This window comes from Labrus bergylta, chromosome 4 (genome assembly GCF_963930695.1).
Source record: "Labrus bergylta chromosome 4, fLabBer1.1, whole genome shotgun sequence".
Lineage (NCBI taxonomy): Eukaryota > Metazoa > Chordata > Actinopteri > Labriformes > Labridae > Labrus > Labrus bergylta.
The window spans coordinates 15,102,490-15,129,507 of NC_089198.1; the positions used below are offsets into that span (position 1 = coordinate 15,102,490).

The window sequence follows — 27,018 nt, forward strand, 5'->3', positions numbered from 1 at the left end:
GTTTGTCTGTAAAATATGAAGCCGCAGAGAGTTAGCTTAGCATAAAGATTAGAAATAGAGGGAGGAAGATAGCCTGGCCATGTTCAAGATTGGCAGTAAAAAAGGTCAACTGAGAATTGTTGTTTGAGAGGTTTCAGGTGTGTGTGTGTGTGGATTGCCGAGCATCCTCATGGTGATGAAAAGTCTCTAAGAAGTCACAGCGCCCAACCACGAGATAAACCAGCAAATAACCCCCTTAAAACCACAAACATGTTTTTTTTCCCCTGAATATACAAGTACAAACGTGTGTGTGTGTGTATGTGTGTGTGTGTGTGTGTGAATTTCACAGTCCAGAATTGGTAATTGGAGTGTGGAGGTTGGGGGCAGTGCCCTTACCTGGCCTGGGGGGTCTGGACTTCAGTTGCAGGCCAGACTTGACCGCAGGGAGAAGATCTGGCTGAACGGGAGTGTAGAGGGGCGATGTCTGAGGACCACAGCAGGATACATGAACGGTAAAAAAAAAAAAAAATCTCTGAAGCTCATGCAAACTTTTCAAAAAGATAATATTATTAAGAGTTTGATCCGTTCTTGTCCAGGTCCAGGACTGAGCGAAGATGTCACTGTCACAGCATGTGTTGGAAAGAATCACAGTTTGATGCTGGATGTGAAGGAAAAAGATGGCAGCAGTAAACCTCAAACTCTTGGCCGTGTGTCTGTAGGATCAGCCAATCAGAAGCTGATGCTAAGAGCAAATGGCTGTTTGGAAAGTCTTACCGCTGTAGAGGTATCCCCAAACAAGAACTCACATTTATATAACATTGCAATGACACCTTAAGTAATATTTGTTGTTGTCAAAACAGGCAAGGATTCAATATCTGAGCTCTCAGATACGGAAGAAGCTTTTAGAAAGAATCAAGATGATGCAACATCTCCTTCTTGAGTTCAGACAGCAGGTAACCACAACACGCAAACTACCTCAGGACACTGTCTGCGCCAACAATGAAAATGTTCCTTTTCTAACATGATGACTTCTCCTAATCTTCAGTCCAGAGACAGTGAGCTGCTCCAGGACCTGACCCTGGTCCCCCTTCTTCTATCCCAGCAAGCAAAGGCTCTGCTGGATCACAGACAAGACATTTTTTTGTGGCAGAGAAGCCTCCTGTGGCGCATTGTCACCGACAGCCTGCCTCGATTTCTCAGCCTGCTGCAGCACGCATCTCTGCTGGGACAACAGGAACTGAGGAGTGAGTCCGGGCGTGTGTGAATAGCAAAACAGACAAACATCTTTGTCTGTTTTTTTTTTTTTTAAGATTTATTTTTGTGCTTTTTATGCCTTTAATGGAGCGATAGGACAGTGGATAGAGTCGGAAATCAGGGAGAGATAGTGTGGGGAATGACATGCGGGAAAGAGGCCACAGGTGGGCTGTGAACCCGGGCCGCCCGCCTGAGACGACAGCCTCCATACATGGGGCGTGCGCACTAACCACTGCCACCAGTGCCCCACAGACAAACATCTTTAAGGGAGTTGTGCATTTTTTGTCACTGCGAGATAGCACTCTCAAAACATCTCAATTTAATTTCTTTAAAAAATTCCCAAAGCCTATAGCTGACTATGTTAAGCTTAACCTTGAGAGTTTAAAAGTTTAATTCCAGCATTACTTTTTAATTTTTGTTATTTGATCATAAATTTAATTGCAATGTTCAGTTGCCATTTTTAACCCCCAGTCTCTTTGGGGAGTTCTACGAGCATCTTAAACTGAAAATAGAAAAGCTCTATGTGTGCTGTGAACAATATTCAGATGTGAATTCAAACCATGACTTCTTATGCAATAGACACATGCATTTCTGTTGGGTAAATTTTATTCCCCTTTTCCACCTTTTAAAACAGTCTCCTATGGTCTAAATGAAACATCTGTGCTGTGCTTTGGTCAAAATATAACATGAATCAACCACCAGAGGAGGTTTGTGACCCTGTATAAACCAGCTCTCTCAGAACGCTCCGTTTTGGTGTGTGTGTCTCTTTAAATGTAATGAGCCCTCCCCCTTAGTTTTCCTGGTAGACATCACTCCATTGTAGCGAGACAAAAAATGGCGGACCTGCGCAGAAGTTTTGTTCTAGGCTGGGGGTGGAGTCAATGGGTGGAGATATCAGGGGAGACAAAGACTACAGTAGAGTAATACGTTGAAAACATCATGTTTGAGAGATTTCCAATTAGGTTTTTTTACAAAGAAAGAATCAAAATGAAATTACAAATTCTATTATTGGCATATTTTTGGTTAAGTTTCAGCCAATTAAGAAAACGGCACAGACATTTGGAAATATCATTATGCTAATGAAGACATATATTGTCATAATCAGATGTATTGGTTGATTTAAACATTTTGCAAAATTAAAATGGCAAAATGGTAGCTTCGGTGAGCTGCAATTACATATTTGGAAATTTGTGAACGTAGTTACAAAAGTGCCTCCTAGTTCTTTGATAAGACATTAAAGTCAGCCTCTGCCTTTCCTCATAGGCCCTAATTAAATTTCAAACTTATAAAAACAAATTCTCCTTTTTACATCATTAACTGATCCAAGAAAACCATCTTCCCCTCATTAATCTTTGGTTATCTCTCTGTTTTTACACAATCCATTTCTATAATCACAATCCCAATCAATCTGATATCTGTTGTGTGCTCACTCTGACATCTGCACTCCTTGCTGTTCTGTTTCTGGTATCTTCAAAGTGACATGTTGCCCTCATGGGAGACGTCTTAAAGCATTGAAAAAACCTGAAAACATAAAGCCTGTCGTTGTCTTCTGCTCCGTCCTCAGGGCCTTTAGCCACTCTGGCAGGTGTGTATCAAGATGTGAAGGGGCAGAGGCTGGAGGCGCTGTGGAGAGAGGCTGTTTCTTTGTGGACTGATGGGCTGGTGGAGCTCCTACCTGCTCTGATGGAAAACCCTCAGCTTAGACCACTCGCTCAGGCCTGTGTCACCACGCTCAGCGCCGCCCTGGATATGGTGATGTTTCCTCACATAAAGCTTTCTGGAGATATTTGCAGTCTGTGCATGATTGTGTGGTTACATAAACACATTAGAATGCAAGCATAAGACACAAATGATGATATGAATGTGCATATAAACACACTCATTAATGAATTACGAATGGTTCTTGCTCTGTTTGAGTTAGGGAGGACAGCAAACCTACCACTGGGTGGAGACCAGGTTGGCGATGGCTCTGTCTGGAGTCAGGAAACGTCTTGCATCTGTCTACAAATTCTCCCCGAGGTACCGGACTTGTCTGAGGAGTACATGAAGAAAAGCTCACTAAGATTTTCCTTTCATAAAATGCTTAAAGAGATCAAAGAATGGGCATTTTGTCAATACAATCTTAGTGTGCCCACCACACCCAAAAACAAGGTCAAATGTAGTTAGGACGGTTTTTGGCAGTGGTGGTTATTATTTTCTTTCAACTGTCTTAAAATAACTTTATTTCTAATTGAATCAGATCCTAACTTACTTTGAAATATTGTCATTGACATGCTCTGTCAAACAGACCAAAACAGATGCTTGGAAATGATTCCATTAAGATATTTTTAACTGATTGATCTCTGTCTCCAGCGAGCGTTCAATGATCATATCAGTGCCATTGCCATCGCTGCGCTGGCCCAGGGCAGCCCAGACTGGTCTGGTGGAGATCCTCCTGGAAGAGTGGCTCCTGGGGCCCCTGCAGACCCTCGCGTCCATCCGACCAGTAGCCGAACTCTATCGGCTGAAAAGGAAGATCATGGACAGCCCATTCATATGTAAGGCTAGGCTGAAGTTTTTCAGCTTTAAGAAGGATGTAACAGTCATGAAGGAAGCCACATTGTCATTGTGGATCTGTCTTTCAGATCAAGCTCTGTTGGTGGCTGATCAGTTTGTGGTGACATTCGATGGTCACCTGTACGAACTCCCGCGCTCCTGTCCTCTGCTCCTCGCTCAGGATGTCAGCGCTGAGTCCTCATTCACGCTAATGCTTGGTTCTCACTCAAACACCTTCCTACTAATTGGAATGGATAACAACACCATCAACATTCAGCGAAATGGACAGGTTTGTGTGGATTGGAGTAACATTAGCCAATCCAAAAACAAGAATTAAACTGGTGTGACTTCAAGCAGTCTGTTCAGAAACAACATTACTTTTTATAAGCATGTCAGTAAAAGATATCATTTTTTTGTGTCTTAGGTGAAGGCCAACTGCAACAGCGCTGTAACGCACACTTTTCGCAGTGACAATGGAGTGACTGTCAGGAGAGGGTCGAACGCCGTTCAGGTTTCCAATCAGCATGGAGCGTCAGTGTCATGTGACCTGCTGTTTCAGGTGTGCAGCTTCACTCTTGATGGATGGCTGCACGGTAAGGAAACAAATAAATCAGCAAAAAATCATTCAAAGTTGGACAGATATTTTTAGAGCTCATTTGTAATTCTTAAGAAACTCAGTTCAGCACAAAACTCTGTTGTTGTTTGCACAGGCTCGTCCACTGGTCTGTTGGGGACCAATGACAATGAAGCAGGAAATGATTTCCCTTTGCCTGATGGATCTCAAGTTGAGAACATGGGCAGGTTTTTCCACAGTTGGCAGGTGGGACAAGTTATTCCTGTATTATTGTGTCTAAGGTCCTAAAATACTGATATATCAGTTCATCATCAATGACTCAATATCCCCAATACAAACAGAAAACACCAATCTGTATCCAGATATTAATTATGCTTATAAATATATTGATATTGTGTCTTTCATATTTAGATTAGGTTGTTTTTCATTCAAATGTCTGGAAGAGTTTAGTTTTAATAGTTTATGTGAATCAGGGAGAGTGTAAAAAATGACATTAGTCTCAGAAGAGAACCAGATTAAGCTAACTAGCTAATTACAAGCTGTAATCCCTTTTATATAGAGTTCAATAATAAAATTGTTGAATCATAATTTAGTTGTTCATTTATAGAAATCTGAGAGTATTAGATGGGCGCATGATATCAACTGTAATCAACCGTAGACCTCTGAGATATTGAATCGATTCTTACTGTGGCAGGTGTGTATCAGGATGTGAAAGGACTGTGTGATATCAGCAATAAAATCTTTGTGATGCTTCACAATGCTGGTTTAGTTTTATACAACTGTATCATTTGTATTTGCATATCATGTACATACAGGAAATCCAACAACTCGTTATAATTTCACCAATTCCAGATTGATAAAAAGCTAAAAAGACAATTAATAGTTAAAATCTGGTGAATCACTGCAATATGTCCATATAATTAATATGACCTTTTTGATAACTCATTAGCCAATTTTAGACAAAGCTTATTAAGCATATTTTTATTTGATAAATTACTAGCTTACCGTGATATTTGGAAGCTACCAGTGGTCTTAGCTAATAGTTATATTTGCCAACTAACAGTTTCATTCATTGAATGCTAAAGTTAGCCAGTGTGACCTAGAGTCAGTCCCAGTTGTGTTTTAGAAAAAACTCTTCTTGAAATATGTCCTGGCTGTTTTTTAGTTGCTGATGAATTGAAAATTATTGCATTAACACATTTTTTCCTACCTGTAAACTGCTGCCATTTGAATACGTTTTATAAATATTAAAGCATCCAGCTCCCAGCTGCAGTTTGATCATCTTTTTGTGTCTGCAGATGAAACCAGACTGTATTAAACCATCAGGTGTAAATGAGCACTCTCCAGAAGCAGCCATCAGCCATGTGAGCTGTGACTTCCTGTTCTCTTCTCCTGACTCCCCTCTGAGCTCCTGTTTCAGGGTGGTGAGTACAGAAAAAACACTTTTGACCTTCTTACCCAGTATGAGCTTGGATATCACAATCATTAACTCCAGATGTCATCATTATCTTGTGAGGTTAATCATATTTGGACAAGAAAATCACATGTGGTAAAACATGGTCTTAGGAAGACGTACATTTGGACCAGATTGTTAAAACTGATATATGAAGAAATATGGTCATGTAACTTTTTAGTTCTGCCAAAAAAGAAATCCTTCAAAATAAAAGTGCATATTTTTCAGCTAACATAAAACGTTGAGAAATCCTAATAAGCTCGGTGGAAAGCAAAATGATGCTGTGTGACGTGGGCATGAAATCGAGGACATCACACAGAGGAAATTAAACTGAGAACTTGATACCGGCTTGACAAAATAGATGTGTTCTCTCTCTAGCATCCAAAGCTGTAAGTATGATAGTGTTTGTGTTAACAATAGTGTGTGTCTGTGTTTGTGTCATCAGGTCAGTCCCACTCAGTTCTTGTCTGTTTGTGAGATGAGCTCCTCCAGAGCTCCCTGCAGACTAGCATCTGCTTTTGTTCACCTCTGTCAGCAGAACTACATACCTCTGGAGGTGCCTGTGCAGTGCTGTAAGTTTCACTAAGTTTGTTCTCTGGTTATATACTGGCAGATGTTTTGAATGTATCAGTGCAATAATCAGATTGTACCTTCTTCTCTTTCAGTGAAAGTATGAAGAAGGGATAAGCTGCTGTGAAGCAAAGACAGAAATCTATGACCTCTTTTAGCTGCTAGATCAAAATTTTAACTTTTATACCACTGTTTGTGCTATGCATTACATATTATTCTTTATTTTGTATTCAATTTTGTATTGTTACACATAATTACACCTATAATATTGATACTGTGCCAATAATGAGAATGTGAACAAATAACTACAGAGAGCAGTTCATAAGTAACCATGTGGCCTCGTTTTGTTTTTCTGTGGTCTGTAGTACAAACACTGAATATTTTTGTGATTGCCCTTTGTAAAAAAAACAGTGACTAATTCTCACAAATTAACTTTGATCATAAAACGAACCATGTTTGTTTACATTCAGTGCTTGTATTGATTTATTATTAAACAGTTTGTCAAATATTTATTGCTCAGTTACTTTGTTCCCTGGAAGATGGGGATGTAGTTGTGTATCTTGGACTTCTGCCTCTGTGTGACACACTCAGAGATCCAGACGATGTTGCGGCTCTCCTGCTCCTTCAGTTTGATGTAGGAGTAAAATACTCCAAAGTGGAACTGCTGCATGAAAGCAAGCGTGTTCAGCTTCACCTGAGAAAAGATAAATGATGATAGAGGAAGAGACTTAAATACACGGACATAAACTGTACATAAAATATATAATTTTTCTGTTTCATCCCTGCAGATATGTTAGAGCCAAAAAGATCACAGACTTCAAATATCACAGAATTAATTTGCATAACATTGAATCGGACTGCATACTTTTATTTAAAAATGTTGATTCTCAAACAGTGAAAGCAAGAGTGTAAAATATGTTTTGTGGTTAAGCTATTTTTTACTATTTAAAAAAATTCAAAAGTCATCTTGAGATATTAAAAGTTCATGGGACACTTTTACTGAAACATTTTAAAGAGCCCATATTCTGCCCTTTTTGGGGTTCGTATATTTAATCTATGTACCTACTTTTGTACATTCACAATAGCTAAAGTCCGAAAAAAGTGTCTGTTTTCATGTACTGCTCCTCCTTGCTCCCTCTACGCTCTGAGTCCGTCAGCTACGCTCTGTTGAGCCCACACTGTTAGACCCCACGTGGGCCAAGTTTGCTCTGATTGGTCTGCCGATCCGTTCTGTCGTTATTGGTCTGTTGCTCAGCACGGTTCTCAGAAATGTCCCGCCTTTACCATATTGGGAATGCAGCCACTGGCTCCGTCCGAGGGGAGCATAAACATTAGCACCTTAGCACTACTGTGCTACCGCAGGCTACGCCATATCGTGGGCGTGCTACAAAAGTTAACGGGCATGCAACATGAGCTGCTGGGCTTGCCACAACGAGCCAATGGGCTTAGATCAGTGATCTCACACTGACAATGACGTCACACTGGCAAATTTTTAGCGAGGGGGGCTAGAACCGAGCGTTACATACGGCTAATGCTACAGCTAACAGGAGGACGTAGGAGAATTTTTGCAAATAGATGTGCCTAAACATGCACAGGACACTTGGAAAACACACTAAAGAGCATATAAAACCAGAAAAAGCATAATATGGGATCTTATATTACCTCCTGCTCAAAGAAACGATCCTCCAGGGTCTTAAAATCTGATCCTGGCTCTCGGTCTTCAAAAATAAATTTATGATCCTGAAGGAATGTTAAGGTTAAAATTAACCATATGTCTGATTGAGGTTTACTGCATTGATAATGCAGCAGCACTCATTGAGGAGTCCTTAGGGATCAATATGACTCACTGGGTAGCAGTCAGCCACAGCCTTGACCTGCTCGTGGTCCTCTGCCTTGGCCAGAAGCTGAAGCCCCTCAGGGTAAAGCTTGCCACAGGATGGATACAACGCACTTCTGTCCGCACTGCTCAGATCTGTTCCAAAGGAGTTTACTGTGATGATGAAGGCTCGCCTGTCCGCCTCAAACTGCGGTATAAACACACACAAATTATTTTCATCAAGTCTTACAACCCAAAAGACAAGCAAATCTAACCCAGTGTATTTAAAATCATCACAGTACCTCCAAAATGGGACACATTGTGTCTTTAGTGGCTCCTCCGATGTTCTTGCAAAAAGTGTGAAAAGACTCCAAATATGCCTTGAAACAAAAGTTTAAAAGATATATATTAAGTGTTTGTTCACCTGAAACAGTAACTTAAACGTTCAGCACACTTTTGTTAAACATGAGTTAAGAATTGATTTTGACTTGTACGGTTTTATCTCTGACAGGCATCAGAACACATTATCACCCTGCAGTCACCTTGTACAGTTTGCTTCTGAGGATCTCAACTTCCATTTCATCCAGGTTGATCTCAGACACAGCATCCTGGAAAAACGGAGCTATGACACAAAAACACAAAGTTTGATCGTTATTCTGTGTAATATTGACATAAACAAATTAAACAAGCTAGCATAGCTATCCTTAGCTGTATTACTAACAGGCCTTTTAGCAAATTGAATAGCTTGTTGAGCGCTTTAACATCTTCTGTTACCAATTACTGAAGTTGTTTTTTCCCCTAAGAACAAAATGCAATAATGTAGTAGAAATAATAAAGAATGCAGAGTAGGCCTGAGTGCTAACTTGGCTTGCTAGCATGTTTAGTGTTAAGCTAGTTAACTTAGATACAGTATCACTAGCTAGCTGTCAAAGTAGTCACCAATGGTTCCTTAAAATGGAGTTGAGTTTACCATGTCCCTGAGAGAAGTGCATAAATGCCCCCCTCTTTTTGTACACAAAACTAGTGGAATACTTTCTGCAGTCAGAGATTTGACGTATTTATTTTCAGAAACGGTGGACTATGGAAACTACAGCCAATAACAAGTCAACATGCTGTGATTTGACTCTCATGGAGTTTCTTTTCTTCATAAATGTATGCCAAATTGAAATAGTACTGATATTAACTACCTTCATTTGTTGTTATTTTAAGAAAATGTAAAATTTAGGAAAACTGATTCGGACGATCAATATTTTCAGTGAGAGCCACAGAGAAGTGGAACCCAAATCCTTTTTAGAGACTGCACAAGCGTCAATGTTTTAAAACTAACGTTAAATCATGGCTTAAAGTACACCAATCATGTGACCACTGATTTAAACCTTTAATGAGAATGTAATGGAGTTTTGTAACATGTTGTTTTTATGTGATATACTGTTTGGAACATTGTATTGTTCTTAACTGTTGTGTGTTGATTTTGAGTTAATCATCTCTGACCTGAATAATTGATTAATTTACCCAGTGGTGTGTCCACAAGGATGGCGGAGTAGAGCTCAGTCGGGGTTCGGGCAATGCCGACTGCTGCCATTTGGTCAAAAGCTCCCAGTGGGTGACACCTTGGAAGGAGTTCTTCCACATCTCTCTGTTTGAGGGCCCCCGTGATCAGCAGGACTACGTTGTCGATCATGTAGTTATATCTATGGAAACACATAGAACCAAGATAATGTATTTCCAATTATAGTCCTTTGTCTGCATAACATTTAATATTTAAATTAAATTATGAAGAACATATTTCTCAACAGATGTGTCTTTATCTTTAGAAACCTCGGAACAGGGAGCACATACAGTTGAATAGTCAAAATGAGTTGTTTTTTTGTGTGGCCTTATTTCCTACCAAAAAATAGACAATAGGAAGAGCAAAACTCTGAGTCATGTCCTACGTGATATAGTCGAGGAAGGTGGATAGAGGAGGGAGGGCGTTGGAGCGAAGGCAGCTGAATTCAGTCACGAGGTTCTCCCGCAGCTTGCTGTCCACAAAAGACACAGTCAGGTCCTCTTCGGACGAGGACAGCAGCTTACCATAGTCTGTACTCTGCAGGTGCAGCTTCATGTCTGAGAAAGAAAAAAATCCTTGAGACATATTTATACAACTCAGGTTTAATGTGCATCACAAAGTTTTTTTCTCAGCCACATCCTTATACTTTAGATACTGTAGAAGACAGAAAGAAAGAAAGAAAGACAAACATCATAATACAGATTATAAATCAAACCGATTTTTAATTTTAACCACTTGATAAATATATCACAGCCTATGAGCTCTAATTATAACACAAACCACGGATGTGCAGATTGTATATAAAACAATGGATTTATTTAAAAGACTTTCACAGCTAGGTGTTGAAATGTCGAAATTCCTTGAAACGTCTCGTGCTCCTCTCTAAATTGGATCCAGATGAAGAAACTTGTGTAGATAAGGTGATCCCTGTCAGCACTCGACTGCAGCTACTTTTAAGGCACCCACACACATTTTTTAAAGGCTGTAAACTGTATCCCAAAATGACAAAAAAATTCAAGATTGATTTTTTTACCCTCAAGAGTGTCACACTGAGCCAGATTGTGATAGTCCGTGGAAGTCAGAATCCCGGCCTTCATTCCTCGTACTAGACCCTCCAGATAACCATGATCCACATTGAAACTGAGCTCTGCCATGATGTGAAATGAGCTCTGAACAAGCCTGACTGCCGTAAATATGATGTCTAAATATGTCTCTTTTAAGTTTTTTTCTCCAGTAACTTCTGCATTATTCCCTCTCTGACTAACATTCATGCTGATATTTTTCCTTCCTCTTTGACACCAATAAATTCCACAGTTGCTCTATAAGTGTTTCTCTATTAGTTTCCACTCCAGAGAACATTTATTTTGTCTGGCAATGATAAAATGTAATTGGATTTGAAATAAAAGTTGAACCTTTGGAAAGTTCTTTAGTGTGGGTCGGGCAGATATGGAAAATGATTCCAGTCAGAGAATCAGGACAGCAGAGAGGATTCACAGCTCAAGGGTTTTATTCCATGACAGACACATAGATTTACAGAGGCCACTTTGAACAAAGGAGATTGGCATATCTTGTGTCTCGTGTCTCATTCGTGGTTCCGTGTAGTTATGAGGATCAATCTACGTATCTTCGTGTGTATGTATGTGTGTGTGGTTCTAAAAGAAAGAAGGAAAATATATATATATGTAGGTAACACAAATGTGCATCATAGCATATACAATATATGGTGTCCCTTTTTCAATAACAACCAATCTTGAAAATGTATCAAAGAAAAACTTGATGCAATTTAACTGGAATAGAATGAAGATAATAACTTTAGTAAGTACATATATGAAACTAGATCAAGTAAATATGAACAAACTTACTCTTTTCTGTATTAACACACAAACATATAACTTAAATGTCCAGGCTGCTCCTGCATCTGCTCTGCTCCTCCTATACTCTGCTCTGCAGCATGTAAGCCACGTGCTTTATACGGTCTGAGCTCGTTAGTGTCTGAGCAGGCTCGTTAACTCTAGTCAGGCTTTCTCACAGGATTTTATCTGTGAGGACACCCCGACAGCTGTAAATATGTAGGCTTGACGGCCATGGATAGCAGACAATGCTAATGCTAGGTTCAATGAGCCCTGTGACTTTATTTTTAATTTTTTTATTGAGCCCCGTGACTTGATGGGCACACTAAATTAATACATTACGTCATAAATATCCATGACAAACTCAAACAATGTATTTCCTTTATCATAAAGTTTAAAGAAACTACATGTTCATTGTGAATATGAAAAACCACAATACAAGTAGTAGACTAGGCCTACATAATAGTTAGGAAATAAATGTACAATAACTTCAGAAAGAAATGTGCAGGAGAAGCCAAAGCAACCCACAGGGGCTTGTTGAGTGGCCCTCTGAATGTAAAACAACCATGAAACAGACAAACAATTAAAGTCCAAGCAAATACAATACAGAAAATAATTTACTATAGGCTACTTGAATTTTGATTGAAACTAATTTAAGATTCGTAAATCATAAATTAACAAGTTCAAGACCAGCCTGCGCGAAAATGATGTAAGTAGAACTCTTAAAGTCTTATTTTAATCTATATCAGAACATCAGCAGCATCCTGTTCTCAAATGACAAACATGGAGCATCTTGTCCTAAAGGTTTCACTAATAAGGAAATAGGCTACTTCCTTGTGTAGTCGGTAAAAACAGTTCAAGAGAAGTTTTCACTTCAACTTGCAAGACCTTGTTTATCTGTAAAATGATGAACAGGACACAGACTGGCTCTGCACATGAGACACTTTAACAAGGCAGACCTATAACAGACACAAATAGTTGTGCTGTTTACTTTTGCAGATATGAAACTACAAATGCTTTTAGCACATCATCATCTTCACATTGTCATAAAATATCAGCACCCTGAAAAGATACTGGAAGAAACTGTAAAAAGAACCACACTGACATGGAGGAAGTTGCCTGCAGAGGAAAAGACTTTAAGAGTTCTACTTTCATCATTTTGCGCAGGCTGGTCTCGTTAATTTACGAGTTTATTCTTGTAAATTTATGACTTTAATCTCGAAATAAAAAAAATGAACGTGGCCCTGATCCTCCGTCGTAGATAAGAACAGCATACAGACAGTGTATCATTAATCAAGATGAGATTTGTTAAACACTATGGAGAGAATCCTCTGATCCACCACACCTGACTGCTGTGCCTGTGCATCAGCTGGTCTCTTATCTGATCCAGAGAAATAAATATATCAGTCTAGGTGTGTAAATAGAGGAATGTGACACACTTTGGCTGGAAATCATGCAAGGGAGAATTAAAACCTGCACACTTGTTTGAAAACAGAGATAAAAAAAAAAGATTTACTATAGCAAAATATTTTCACTCACCCCACTTCTATGATTCAGCACATTCCTAGTTTGTTCATTTTTAAGTGTGAAAGAATTTGTGCCAAATTATTTAGCAGAAGCCAGATGAGATGTTAAAGCAGTTTTGTAAAGATAAAGATAAACTTTATTGATCCCCCATGGGGAAATCTTTTCATTACAACAGCTCAAGAAAACAGGAAACAGGAATATAATTATTAATAATATAATATAAAGGCAGAAAAAATACAATAATAGAATAATACCAGGTATGTACACTTTCACTTGTGGAAAGAGTTATTGTTATTGAAAACACACACAGTGTGTAGCATGAGGTGGTGATGCTGTTAAAGAGTCTGATTAAACAGTCTGACTACAGATGGGATGAACGACCTGCGGTAGCGCTCTGTCTTGCAGGGTGGGTGTCTGAGTCTGCTGCTGAAGGAGCTGCTCAGGGCCCCCACAGTGTCATAAAATGTCCATAGCAGAGTCCTGCACACTCCAAAGGACCTCAGTCGCCTCAGCAGGTGTAGTCGACATTGACCCTTCTTGTACAGGACGTCTATGTTGTGTGACCAGTCTCCACCATCTCAATGTCCAAGCCCTGGATGTTCACCTGCGGAAGTCAATCACCATCTCCTTTGTCTTGCTGCCGTTGAGCTGAAGGTGGTTGAGCTCACTCCAGTCGACAAAGTCCACGATGACCTGCCTGTACTCCTGTTCGCTCTCCGTAGACACACAGCCCACGATGGCTGTGTCATCGGAGAACTTCTGCAGGTGGCAGCTCCCAGAGTTGTAACAGAAGTCCGAGGTGTACTGGGTGAAGAGAAAAGGAGAGAGAACTGTCCCCTGCGGGGCCCCTGTACTGCAGACCACCATGTCAGACTCACAGTCCTGAAGCCTCACGTACTGTGGTCTGTTTGTGAGGTAGTCCGTTGTCCATGCAGCTAGGTGACAGTCCACTCCCGCCCCCTCTAGCTTCCCCCTGAGCAGTGCAGGCTGGATGGTGTTGAAGGCACTGGAGAAGTCAAAGAACATGACCCTCACAGTGCTGCCGGTGTTCTCCAGGTGAGTCCAGGATCTCTGCAGCAGGTAGATGACGGCGTCACCCACCCCGATGTTCGGCTGGTAGGCAAACTGCAGAGGATCCAGATTTGAAGTCACCAGGGGGAGGAGGTTGTTCAGGATGATCCTCTCCATGGTCTTCATCAGGTAAGAGGTGAGGGCCACAGGTCTGAAGTGGTTAGGCTTCCTGGGGTGAGATGTCTTTGGGACTGGCACCACGCAGGAAGTCTTCCACAGAGTCGGTACCCTCTCCAGTCTCAGGCTCAGGTTGAAGATGTGCAGAAGGACCTCACAGAGCTGGTCTGCACAGTCCTTCAGGAGTCTGGAGCTGATGTCGTCGGGACCTGTGGCCTTCCTCGCCTTGGTCTTCCTCAGCTGACTTCTCACCTGATCAGTTGTTATGGAGAGGCCGTCGGTGGAGGAGGAAGAGGAGGAGGAGAGGGTTGTTGAGGGGGCGTCTGAGGAGGAGGAGGAGAGGGCTGTTGAGAGGGGTGGCAGGGTACTCAGGGTACTCAGGGTACTCAGATGGAGTGTCTGAGAAGCGGGCTGGTCTGCGCTCTGGTGGGTGGGGGTGGGGTTGGGAGTAGAATCAAATCTATTGAAGAACAGATTCAGTTCATTTGCCCACTCCCTGTCACCTGCTTCAGGGCCCCTCCCACGACCTCTGCTGTGACCTGAGCTGTTATTCAGGCCCCTCCAGACTTCTCTTGCTTTTTTCTGTTTTAATTGCTCCTCCATCTTTGCCCGGTAGCTGGCTTTCCCCTCCTTGATTTTTCTCTTGAGCTCCTTCTGCACCCTCCTCAGCTCCTTTCTATCTCCAGCTCTAAAAACCCTCTTCTTTTCTTTGAGCAGGGGTTTCAGCTCAGGGGTCACCCAGGGTTTGTTGTTGGAGAAACACTGTATTTTTTTGTTGGGTACAGTGTTCTCAACACAGAAGTTTATGTAATCTGTGATACAGTGGGTTAAGCCGTCGATGTCCTCTCCATGTGGGCTGCACAGCACCTCCCAGTCAGTGGTGTCAAAGCAGTCCTGCAACATCTCAGTGGCCTCCATAGACCACTGCTTCACATACCTGGTTGTGAGGTGTAACAGATTTGTTAAACCTGGCCTGTGACCTTTCCTCAACTGAAGTAGGAATGTTTTTGATTTGACCCCGCATGCTGTAATAACCAGACTCAGCACATGCTCGTGTGAACTTATGTGGGCTGCTCTTAGATGGATATGTTACTGAAAAATGACGACTTCTCCTTCAAATTACACTTACCTTTTTCTACTTATTTATTGTCCATGGCTATTGAGTGCATAACATATTCTGACAAATAAGAAAATGTACTGTCATTAAACAATGTAATACACAGACCACAGAATACCTGGACAGGAGCTTTATTTTATTTAATTCACATTGGCTATGTTCAGCTCTTTTCACACAATCGTCACAGAGAGAAATACAAAGCAGGTTAAGTCCATGTTCATACACAAGATAGCTGCTGGACATCTGTTTTGCTAAATAACTACATATTTTGGCTTTTCCCCCCAAAAAATGATGTCTCATAAACTAAATGAAGCATGGGTTTCTACTAAATGTACACTTTTAGGGGCATTTTTATTATTCTGCTTATGAAATGAAAGTGAAAGAAAAATAATAAAAGCAATAGGACAGCATAGGCTTATGGTGTATTTATTCAAAAGATAAATTATAAACTAGCTTTAACCACAATATCCTCACATGAATAACCTGTAAATTACCATTTTAGACCTGAATTGTTCTGTTCACCAAGGCCTGGATTACTGTTTTGACTCAAAACATATGATTTGGATTTATTTTTTCCACTCTGAGTCTTGAGGGTGGTGAGTTTCAAAAATAAGTAACTTGATACCAATGAAATCTATATTCCCATGGTTTTAACATGACACAAAACATTAAGATGTGCAAAAACATCAATAGTGTGGGAAATTCTCAAGGCACAGCACACATGGTTTACACATGATTGTCTACATACATGAAAAGCATATGTCACTCCTCTTACATCACACCTATTCTGAACACAATGTATTCAACATTTCAGTGTTTTTTTTCTCGCTCAGACAGCTGATGACAGAAAAACCCCATGCTTCACTCTTTCATCACTTTCAGCCTTGCACTGTTTCATGGCTTTCCAAATGTTGCAATGTTCTCTGAACTGTAATAATATTCTCTGAAGTGCACCTGTGTAGTAAAAGATGAGCCCACATGTCAGAGGACAGTGTGCATGTGCTTGTATATCTCTATGTATATATGTCTGTATGTACATTGTCGTTGCAATCTGTGTTAGGCCATGTCTTTGCATGTGTTTTTGTGTTTCATTTATGTCTTCTTTAAGCACAGAGGGTTCATCCTCCAGCAGTGGCAGATGGTGTTGAAGAGACGACAGCGGCAGGAGGCACAGGGATCGCAGCACGGCATATGAGAGGAGCAGTTCTCCATCAGGCGGCCACAGCGATGGGCAGGGGTCATGAGGTTTGACCTGTGTTTCTGAAACAACAGAGAGAGAATTTATTTATTGGCATGAAACATCTGACATGCAAAAAAAAAAAAAAACATTAAATACCCAAGGACCTTAAACATGTGAAATCATCAAACACAAAGAACTATATGGGATCAATTGCCTGTCAATAAGATTTTGAACTTGTAGAAACGTTTTGTACTTAAATATTTTGTGCACAAATATAAGGTTTGCACATACAAACTTAAAATGTCTACAGCTACAAATGTTTTTTGCAAGTACAAAACTTTTCTACGAGTTCAAAATCTTTTTGACAGGCAATTGATTCATTCATTCAGGTCAACATTGGTGAAATTTGAAGGGGGTTTCACCCACTGACTCTTTTCATCCAACCCTGGAATTAGCCTCAGCTTTTAAGACCATTTTATTGCCTTTCAGGCTGTTGTTTTGGTCAACAAAGCTTCTGTTTTTATTTTCATTCAGTCGTGTCATTGTGCTGTTTGAAGTGAAATTACTTTGATGGGCCCACTGAATAACTCCCAGCACCGAACAGCAGAATATGTTAGTGACTATGGCGGGGAAACATAATGAATAATTTAACGACTCAAGAGTCACATATTCCTCTCAGGACTTCTAGGAGACCAAGAAAGAAGGAAAACAAATCTGAAACAATACTTCAAAAGAGTGATAATGCTGCTTTTATCTGAAACAAATTAAGCAACCGTCTGCTAATAGATTCACCGTCCACATTTCGAAACCTTTTAAAGATTGAAAAACTGCGGTTATAAATTAAAGGACAACTTGTCCTGATACAGCTGTGTGCAGAAATAATCAGTCCTCTGGCATAGAGTTGCCATCACAAATTTGGTGTTATACAACACTCTGCAAGCTGCAACTAGGATTCGATTTGGAGGAAATGCATGAAAAAGAAGATAAAGTATGATGTTGTTGAATTAGTGTTTTTTTAAGTGAAGTCATATCCCTGACATTTCTGGCTGTTCATACAATTTCCAATTCAAGCAATCATAAGCACACCTTACGGAGAGGTTAGGGAACACACTGTGAAATGGTGATTATACAATATACAGGCAGTTTGAAAAGAACCAATAAAGCTTACAGGGACGTGACTTTCCTGTGGCAGAGTAATCTTTTTCCTCGCAAACAGTCGTCTGGTCTTTGCTTGGCTCCAAACTAGGTTTGAGAAAAAAGGAATAATTTTTTCCTTTAAACACAACAGCACAATACCTCAATAAACATTCATTATCACACAACCTCTGTTCTATTTTTAGTGAAGGTCATTCAGTTTCCATGACTAAGGGAAACCTTATCACACTCTCTTGAGACCTGTAATCTTCATAATCTTGTTTCCCCCATAACGGTAAACAACAATTCAGTTTGTTTCTCACTCTTTCTTATCCAAAACAGGATTTGGAAATGGATAAAACCCTGAAGTTATGTGGCCACCCTGTTCATTCATCAAGCATGGATGAAAAGATTGGGGAAAAGGAGTTCAAGGTGCGTTGCTCCTGCGGCCTGGAACCTCCAGCAGGAGGATCTGTGTCTGGGGGAGCTGGGTTCTTTAAATCTTTTTTAAAAGTACATTGAGGGTGTTGGAGGAAGATGCTGCAGATTGTAGATGCTTTGACTGATGACTTTCTGCTCTGTGACTCAGGAAATGTTGATCTGTGTTTGTAATTATTCAATGTTTTATGCCTGTTGTTGTGCTGCTGCCCCTCTTGGCCAGGACACTCTTGTAATTGACATTCTTAATCTTAATGAGGTTCTCCGTGTTAAATACATTTTGAATGAATAAAATTTAAAAAATGAACAGCTAGGGGTTAGTTGTAAAGGTTCGTTTTTGTGCGTCAATGCAAGTGTGAAACCGCAGAAAACGCTGCGTGTTAAATCCCCTTTAATGAACCTGGTTATTAGAATGTGGGCTCTATAGCTGTACAAGACAAGAAAGTGGAGCCTCAGTGATAGTTTGGGAATCCTGCCATAAAAAGGCTTGGATTATGTTATCAGGTAGGTTGACCTTGCCTGGCCTCTTCTAAGTATGAATAACTTTTGTGCATTCTTGGCTTCAGAAAAAAAGGGATAAGTCAATCCTTATGTAACTCCAAAGCAGTTTTCAACACTTATTCAAATAATTATGGAAAAAGTTGAACAAACTGTCTTTGTGTTTGGATTGGGATCCCCCTTTCTTCTCCATTTCAGTGGAATTTATCAGGCTGAACCAATTGTTCCTGTTCAACTGGAACGAGAAGTGTGAGAGGAATGTGGGATAACTTGTTTATGTTGGAAACACACAGCATTGTGATAAAACTGGAGTACAATTTTATGAATTATTACATGAGAGCCAGAGGCAGCAGTGAGTGCTTGAGCCACTTCAAGATGCAGATTTAATGTCAGAGTCAAACTGAGTGAAGGCATGTTTTTACTTGTGAGCAAATCAAGAAATGGAGTATTCAAGTCATCACAAAGTCATTGTCTACTGCGATCATTAGTGAAAAGGATGTAAAGGGCTGGGGACGCCTTGTGGTACTCCATTGTTGGTCGTGATGGTTGGAGATGCTGTCTGTGATCTGTTGAGGAATTTCTGTTGGGAAAAATCTGTCCACACAAACATTGATTACTATCATGTTTGCTTTGAGGCATGTTGGTATGTTTCCAAAAACATATGGAGCTTGTTCATCATTCCAAGGTTTTGGATGTGTTGTACAAACAGAAAGAGCACCAAAGATTGTCAGTGTCAATGAAAATCAAATTCATCTGGAACACTTCTGTTGGCCTCTGACAACACCCTCACCCTGGCTTTGACACCCTGGGTGCAAACCAAGTCCACAAAAGCAACAAATCAAAACTCCTTCTTGGCTCTGACCTCCTCTGCCTCACGGCTGGTGGATGCTGCACCTTTCCTTCAATCAAGCTCAACATCTTGGGGCTATCCTTAGGCCAGGTGTTTAGACTTGAAATATTACTGCAATAAATACATTTGGTCACCACTGGGTTGTTTAAATCCTGTCCTCCTGCTAATGAGCAGGCCTCCATCACTGGGCCCTATCTGATCTTTTCTTTGACTGCAGATATAGTTTCTTTAATATATGAAATACACCATCTTTGGCCTTCTAAAAAATACAAAACACAGTCCCTTCCTACATCTTTCTCACATTTATTCTATATATTTTAAGGTTTATTATGGTCTTTTAATGTCTTTATGTAGAGATAGGACGGTGGAGCCTGAGACCCTGCATTATTCTTATAGTCCAGTACTTACTGTACAGTATATTTACCGATATAGAGTGGTAAAAATACAACACTGCAGAAATGCAGGCCTTATTGAGCCTGAAGCTGCATCTAAAAAATAATTGACTATGAATGGCTTGCTTTAATTCTAATCACTCTCTTTACAGTCTTGGGTGAAGATGTTGAGTAACTACTATGAGTGAAGTAGCTCATCTCACAATAACGAACAGGTCAACTTCTAACACTCATGACTTTTATCAACCTTTTTTGAAGAGAAGAAAAGATGGAGATTCTGTGTCATCCCTCTAGTGGAATGATCCTGCAGCTTCCCTGAGGGTGGTAGACCTCGACTCTCATATGCCAACATTATTGCCTCTACTATCCAGTGAGACAGGCGCAGACTTTCTCCTTCTGTGAGAAAGGGCCCAAGACACAAAAAACCCCAAGTCCTTTCCAAATAGATGAGTAAGGCTTGTACAGGACAGGGCTTATTAAGCCGCCTCTTGCTCTGCTGAGCAAAGGGCCGGGGGTAGAAAGCAAGCAGCTCCAATGTGGGGCAGCTATAAGACGACTCATCAACCTACAACATGCCAACCCAGATATCGGTGGAGTATTGGAGTGGATTGAGAGTAGTGGATCTTGGCCGCCTCGAAGGCAGACTTTTTTGGGGCTGAATATCCTTGCTTTTCTGTGAGCAGTGAATTCAGCAGTGAAACACTTTTATGCCTTGGCTTTTAGCTCTGCTCGAAAGTTGCCTTTTATTCCTTCCGGTCTAAAAGCAGGTTTAAATATAGACTCTATTTAAAATAGGCACAATAATTGTTGTAGTCTGTAAATTCTGTTCTTGATTTCTGAGGGTTAATCAAGCTTTAAATGTGTTTTTTTTTAAATCCTCATTGACTTTGCCATTGTGGTAAAGTAACCTGTGCTTTCTTCATGTTTTGATTTAATGGGTTGTTAGGGATTAGGGATTTCTTTCTCAACCCTAGTTCAGATTGAATCTCCTCCTGTCTGTACCACAGAGCTTACAGCAGCATCATATTTTATCATTTACTTCCAGCTTCTTTGCTGAAAGGAATGAATTGAATTGAATATTGAATATTGAATATTGAATATTGAATATCTGTCAGTCTGCAGCTAATCTTACAAACACACATTTGTGTCTGGGTGCTCAATGACCTCTTGGGGTCACAGTGATTCACAAACTTTGAAAGAACTCATTTCTGATGTTTTATGCTGTCATTGATCACCATCACACAACCCGATCATTGCTATTCATGTCAACTCTGAACAGAGAAGAGAAGGAAGCGTGGTGATCCAGAATGACACTGGGTTTAATTTAGCCTGTGTCTGTTTGAAAGACACACAGTACTAAAGGGGACTATTAAATTCATGACAGCACAGACTAAAAAGGGGAATACCATATGTTGTTGTTGGTTTATGTTTGTTCAGCTTGAATTTGCTAGAACAGAGTTTTAAATCCATCATGTTATGGTTATACTGCACCATTCTCTCTGATAAACAAGTGGACAGTTCTCTGAGGATAAAAGTAGAAAATACACATACACACACGCACACACACACACGCGCACGCACACACACACACACACACACACACACACACACACACACACACACACACACACGCACTGTCTTTATAACCTCCTTTGTGGAAATCAATATTTAAAAAGCATTTAGTAACCATGTTAGGTTACACTAACCAATATATATGATTATGATTATATAAAAATCCCTCCCATGGCCATAATCTGATGTTTAAAGGCAGGGTTGGTAATTTTCTACAGATACACTTTTTAAGATTTTGGTAGAAATTGTCTTTAGGTCCTGACAGAAATTAATTATTCATGTGCTCTGAAAAAGGAACAAAGAAAATCTGTCATCTGTAGCAGCTGTAAGCGCGTAAAAACTTTGACCAATGGCTGCCACAAGGTACCAATTTGATGAACCAATCATGCCTCCCCGTCTCCCTGCTGGGGAGGGAGACAGGGTCAACATAGACCCATATGAGTAGCTTATTGTGCAAAGAGGGTTCATGAGCTGCACATCAGAGAACATTTGAGGTGAGAGGATGTTATGTTCAGGCCAAGAATTTCAGTATGACAAACATGAGGTTCTCAAGATGATGTATAGCCTACATGCAATAAAATCTGAAAACCAAAATATTTGGCCCATAGAGAAGGCGTTATTTACTTTGAGTTTTTGATGATTAATGGGGTTCATATAGCCTACGTATGAGGGGAGAGTTTTTAAAAGCTTGAGTGCAAAAACATCTTTAGGAAGGTCAAGTAGGCATATCTTTAAATTCTCTAAAAAAATTGAATAAAAAAATTTGATATAATGTGAGCATGAACAATCATGCAAATAGCATATCCCCCTCTCGCCTTCTTTCAAATAGCCTTGTTTTAAGGGTAGTCTATATGGGATATTAAGTAACCACATCTATCCTACCATAAGCGTATTTTTTATCCAGTCTTTACAGTATTATTAGCTGCACTATTCCCCCCCCCCCAAAAAAAAAAATAAAAAATAAAAAATCCTAAATATGTTCGAAAAAATAATCTTGTAAAAAATGGGGAATTCTCACCTGTGTCATTGTCAGGCTTCTTCACATCCTTATTCGTGGTCTCTGCCCAGGACAGCGGGAAGGCAAGCAGGATGAAGCACAACAAGTGTTTGCCGGTGATCTTCATGATGATGGAGATGATGAGGCTATCTGTTGAAGACACGGTGAAAAATCTGTCATTAAATAAGTCCCAGATTGTGAGCTGCTATGGAAACAGAAGTGTTCGTGACTCACGCACTTCTCCTGTTAAACTCCCTCTGTTCTGCTGTTGCTCTATGGATGTGAGGAGAGGGGATCTCTGCCTCCAGCACGTTGACGAACGACAGACAGACAAAGACGTCCGCCCCCACGTGCCAGGCTCCACACACTGCACGAGAAGATGCTCGCGCTCCAAACACGCGCGTAAATGCAAGTGCAAACACAACTAAGTAGCCTAATGGCGCCAGTGATTTGGGGGCCCGGGTTAATTACCCTACTGCCGTATGTTACGCCCCTAAGAACTGAAAGGAATGTCCGGAATCAGTAAAACATGACCATTTATTTTTTTAACAACAAACCTAAAATTAAAACAATTTTTTTTTTAAATTATTGCTTTGATGCAGCGGATACACATGGTTTCTGTTAACTGATTAAATAACGTCATAATTTCCCTGCGTGTTTCCTCATGAACCATGGAGAGTTTGCCCACTGAAAAAACAACAACGAATAGGCTACTGCTATGGATGAATATGTAGGCTACATTTTAATGCATGGGATTAAATGGGAAGTCAGATTACACAGATGAGGTCGAACTGTGGGCTATCATATTGAATAATAGAAGGTTCAGTTCAATAAAAAACAGTATCATGTTTAACACTAGGCTAACATAAAAAACAAAACAGGAACAGGATAGTGGTGCAAAGTAGACAGAACATATATATAAAATATTAAATAATTAAACCACATTTAAAATGTGTATTCAATATGGGGTCTAAAGGGTAGAATGCAAATAAAGTTTGAAGACAGTGAATGACGTTTTGAAAATACAGAAAAAAGGTGTGAATAAATCAATCAATAGATCATGAAAGTTGGATATGGATCAGGCGTTTAGATAGCCTATTTGATTTTAATATTAAGAATTGAAGTCTGACTATATAGGCTATAAAAGTTTGAACATTAAGAAAGTGGAATATAGCCTATGGAATAAATTGTGAACATAAAACTGAGTGTATGAAGATTTGGAGAAAAAGCATGCATGAAAGTAGGTTAAATAGCCAATGACATAACAGTAAAAAAAAAAAAAAAAATCAAGTTTGAATATGTTGATATGGATTGAAAATATATAGCTTGCAAATTTAAAAATATGAAGAAAAGTTTTGAAAATAGACAAAGGTTTATGGAAAAAAGTCAGAATACAGATTGAAATGTTTGAATGTGGACTAGACTTTGAACATAGAGTAAAAAGTTAATAAATATTTAATTATTTTTTAATATATGAAAAAAAATGTTTTTAATAGTATTATAAAGAATGAAGCTTTGATTATATATGACATCAAAGATGGAACACCTGACCACCCATACCTTTTCTATGATGTAACTTTATTGCCTGCAGTAATTGGGCAGCGAACATTTTCAATAAAAACTTTTGTTTTTTCAAGTAAAGACTGAAAGAACAAGTGTTATTACGGTTACACTCAAAAATACCTCCGGATCAAATCATAAGTGGACAGTCTTTTGTACAGGTGTAAACACAGCATGGAGGAGGTGCTCTGAGACACATTTGTCCGTCAGTGTAAACTCCAATATGTTCTGGCAGTCTCCTTAAGCTTCTCCCACTTTACCTATATCCACAACAATGGTGTACTGTATGGGACTTAACAGACCACTCCCTCTCATACATGATCGATTTATCTTTTTCTGCACTGTCACGTGAAAAGCTTTGTTTTCCATGTTATCACAACATGCAAGTATTTGAATTAATGTGCACAAAAACATATAGTGTCCCAAAATCATTAAGTAAGGGAAACTTTATTTAAAATTTCAATAGACCATGGGAGGATTCTGTACTGACGAGGGAAGATGGTGAGAAAGCCGGTGAGTGATTTGGTTCACCAAACGTTAATCAGAGTTTTAAATAATAAGCAGTCATCTGAGTTCATAATAAAGCAGTGCATGGATATACAGATGATCAGACAAGCAGAGCTGTCTGTCTGTTATGCTCATTTTCTTGCTCTATAAAGGCAGCAATCTGTCAGGTTTTTCAATGCTGTCAATGAAAGGAGTGATGTGGCCCATTGGTCATCAAAGTTTATATAATGCCATGTTCATTTATTTCAGAGACCACAGAAGGAAACTCTAGCGTCACGTCCGTCAAAGTTTTTCTGTCACCTCATCATAGTAGTCGAGGATCCCCTCTCTTCTCTGCTGCTCGCGCACGAGTGCAGCTCTCCACCTCTGTGCAGCCAGTCTGCATCAGCTATGAAGGTGAATGAGGCTCTGTTGTTATTTGCATACAGAGCAGGAAAGTGAGATCCGATCACAAGTGGTCCCTGGAGTTTAATTTTGGAGATGCCTAATCTGGCCAGGTGTAAACAGCTGTGTTTAGAGCATCATCCTGTACCGCTTTGGAGCAATAGGCTATTTTACTTTAGTCCATTTTGGAATTTTTATTGTGAGGCTTTCATATGTTCATTTGATAGCTACTTACAAAAGATTAATAGAAAGACACAACAGGGAAGAAAAGTCCAGGAGACATGGACTCCTGTTGAGTTTTTTGTAGGCTTGTTCATTATGTCCCTTTAAAGTTTTCTTCTTGAATTTTTCTGTCAGATTGATGAGATGGGACATCAGGTACACATTTAAACAGGTTTAACTTGATGGTTAGCTTTTGAATGTCCATCACTTTTCAGTATGTGATGTAATCCAGCACTGAAACATATTAAGACCAAAATGAAAGTCTGAATGTGCAAAAGAAAAAGTGATTCATGTTTATTGTCTGTAAATTCATGAGCCCATATTTGGCATTACTGCTTTTGATCTTCCCGGTGAGTGGAGCTGGAGATTTTATGTTCTCTGGGCCTTTTGAAAGAGGAAGATATAATAACTTACTTTAATGCAAGAAACAGTTTCTCATTTCATGAACGACCGCCCCACAGTCCACACTGTGAGACACAAGTACCCAGCTGGTATTATATCGACTTCAGCTCATGCACGTCTTTTGTGCTTGGTTTTATTTGTGTAGTTTTCCTTTATAAAATTTGAATAATATATGTATAGTTATAAAAGTTTTTACCGGATATATATGTAATTGAGAGCAGAACCGGTATCATAGAAAAATATAAAATCTATATGGTCATGATTTAGGCCCCTGATTTATAATGTTGACACAAAACAAAAGTATAGGTTCAAGAAGAGCAGGAGAGGTGCATTCAGTTAACAAATTTAAGGTTTATTTAAAAACTAAACATTTTGTTGCTGGAGTACCTGAGAAAATAAACGAACAGTAAGTTAAAGAAATACTTTTATTTCACAAGACTAATAACTAAACTAATAAAAAGTAAATCTCCAGCTTAAAAACACTACTAAAATGTAAAGGCAACAAACACTAGACAGGGTACTTACGAGGGGAGATTCTCTCACAGACTCCACTAGATACCACTAAGTGAGCCCACTGCGATCACCCACACTGCAGCTGATAATGCATCTTACACTGCAAGATGGCAAATCTACAAGACACTTAAGTGACCACCATCATCAGTCCCAGACCTGTAATTCCTTCAATCCACCTACAGAGGGCAGTGCTCTCACCTCACATGCAGCTCCCACATAATGATTCACATATCAGCTGCCATGGAAAGCTATTGTGTCTCCTCTTCCATTTGGCTGTAATGATCATATCATATCATATAGTACCAAACACACAAAGTTTCAATACTAGGTGCCTAGCGTGTTTTAAAAGATACATTTCAATGAAGCCTGTAGAATATTTTTGTACTCTGTAGATTTTCACAAAACATGTATTACTTTTAGGTCCGTTAGGTCAGTTATTTGTCATTTCACAGCACGGTCATGCAAAAAGGAAAGTTGTAGTCACATAATGCTACACACTCATTGAACATATTTATGTTCCACAGTGGTGATTCTTTCAGGGGCCGTCTAGTGTCCTGGGGCCCCTGTCACAGTTCGGTGTGTTAAACAAGGGAGTAGGACCCAAGTGCAGAAGAACTAAAAATATTTATTTAAACAAAAGGTCAAAAACAAGACTTACTACTCAACAAAAAAAAACAAAGGGTAACAAAGGGTAACAAAGGGAGCCACAAGGAATCACAGGCACACAAGCAAAACTTACATCTGACAAGAAACAACATACAACAATGAACTGACACAGAAGGGAAAAAACACAGAGACTAAATAGACATGCGGTAATCAAACACAGGTGAGACTAACAAGACACAGGTGAAGACAATGAGGGCAACCAACATGGAGGGAAACACACAGAGGCAGGAATAAAATACAAGAAACACTGAGGAGAACTACAAGATAAATCATGAAACACTAAAGACACAC

The 27,018-nt window shown here is 39.7% G+C and overlaps 3 protein-coding genes across 4 annotated transcripts in view; 1 reads left to right on the forward strand and 2 right to left on the reverse strand.

Moving 5' to 3' along the window:
• LOC109997491 (uncharacterized) overlaps positions 1-6,873 on the forward strand; it is a 30,722-nt gene extending 23,849 nt beyond the window's left edge. The window contains exons 42-54 of the mRNA XM_029280723.2: positions 329-491; positions 576-763; positions 840-932; positions 1,025-1,223; positions 2,798-2,985; positions 3,155-3,252; positions 3,586-3,770; positions 3,858-4,057; positions 4,193-4,361; positions 4,479-4,588; positions 5,641-5,766; positions 6,241-6,367; positions 6,461-6,873. Coding sequence (XP_029136556.2) covers positions 329-491; positions 576-763; positions 840-932; positions 1,025-1,223; positions 2,798-2,985; positions 3,155-3,252; positions 3,586-3,770; positions 3,858-4,057; positions 4,193-4,361; positions 4,479-4,588; positions 5,641-5,766; positions 6,241-6,367; positions 6,461-6,471 — 1,857 coding nt within the window. The 3' untranslated portion in view covers positions 6,472-6,873. The remainder of the gene's footprint in view (positions 1-328; positions 492-575; positions 764-839; positions 933-1,024; positions 1,224-2,797; positions 2,986-3,154; positions 3,253-3,585; positions 3,771-3,857; positions 4,058-4,192; positions 4,362-4,478; positions 4,589-5,640; positions 5,767-6,240; positions 6,368-6,460) is intronic.
• On the reverse strand, positions 6,870-10,917 carry LOC109997142 (V-type proton ATPase subunit d 1-like). The gene is made up of 8 exons (XM_020651532.3): positions 10,764-10,917; positions 10,116-10,287; positions 9,694-9,872; positions 8,724-8,803; positions 8,484-8,561; positions 8,213-8,389; positions 8,028-8,105; positions 6,870-7,059 (listed from the first exon to the last, which is right to left on the reverse strand). Exons 1-8 carry the CDS (start codon positions 10,882-10,884, stop codon positions 6,886-6,888), a joined length of 1,059 nt encoding a protein of 352 aa, XP_020507188.1. The 5' UTR covers positions 10,885-10,917; the 3' UTR covers positions 6,870-6,885.
• Positions 10,918-15,527: 4,610 nt separating this feature from the next.
• On the reverse strand, positions 15,528-22,917 carry asip2b (agouti signaling protein, nonagouti homolog (mouse) 2b). 2 transcript variants are annotated; one of them, XM_065953827.1, is made up of 4 exons: positions 22,708-22,917; positions 22,495-22,623; positions 17,761-17,834; positions 15,528-16,672 (listed from the first exon to the last, which is right to left on the reverse strand). In XM_065953827.1, exons 2-4 carry the CDS (start codon positions 22,598-22,600, stop codon positions 16,505-16,507), a joined length of 348 nt encoding a protein of 115 aa, XP_065809899.1. In that variant the 5' UTR covers positions 22,601-22,623; positions 22,708-22,917; the 3' UTR covers positions 15,528-16,504. The 2 variants fall into 2 exon arrangements, with proteins under 2 accessions (XP_065809899.1, XP_020507274.1); XM_020651618.3 differs by having other exon boundaries at positions 22,712-22,914.
• Positions 22,918-27,018: the final 4,101 nt, after the last annotated feature.

Coding starts and splice junctions, on each gene's coding strand:
- asip2b (XM_065953827.1), bottom strand. CDS start 22,600: ATGAAGATCACCGGCAAACACTTGTTGTGCTTCATCCTGCTTGCCTTC. Junction 17,835..22,494: donor GAAGCCTGACAATGACACAG/GTGAGAATTCCC, acceptor TCTCAAACCTAG/TTTGGAGCCAAGCAAAGACC. Junction 16,673..17,760: donor CACAGGAAAGTCACGTCCCT/GTAAGCTTTATT, acceptor CTGTTGTTTCAG/AAACACAGGTCAAACCTCAT.
- LOC109997142 (XM_020651532.3), bottom strand. CDS start 10,884: ATGGCAGAGCTCAGTTTCAATGTGGATCATGGTTATCTGGAGGGTCTA. Junction 8,804..9,693: donor CCTTGTGGACACACCACTGG/GTAAATTAATCA, acceptor TTTGTGTCATAG/CTCCGTTTTTCCAGGATGCT. Junction 7,060..8,027: donor ATCGTTTCTTTGAGCAGGAG/GTAATATAAGAT, acceptor ATCTTTTCTCAG/GTGAAGCTGAACACGCTTGC.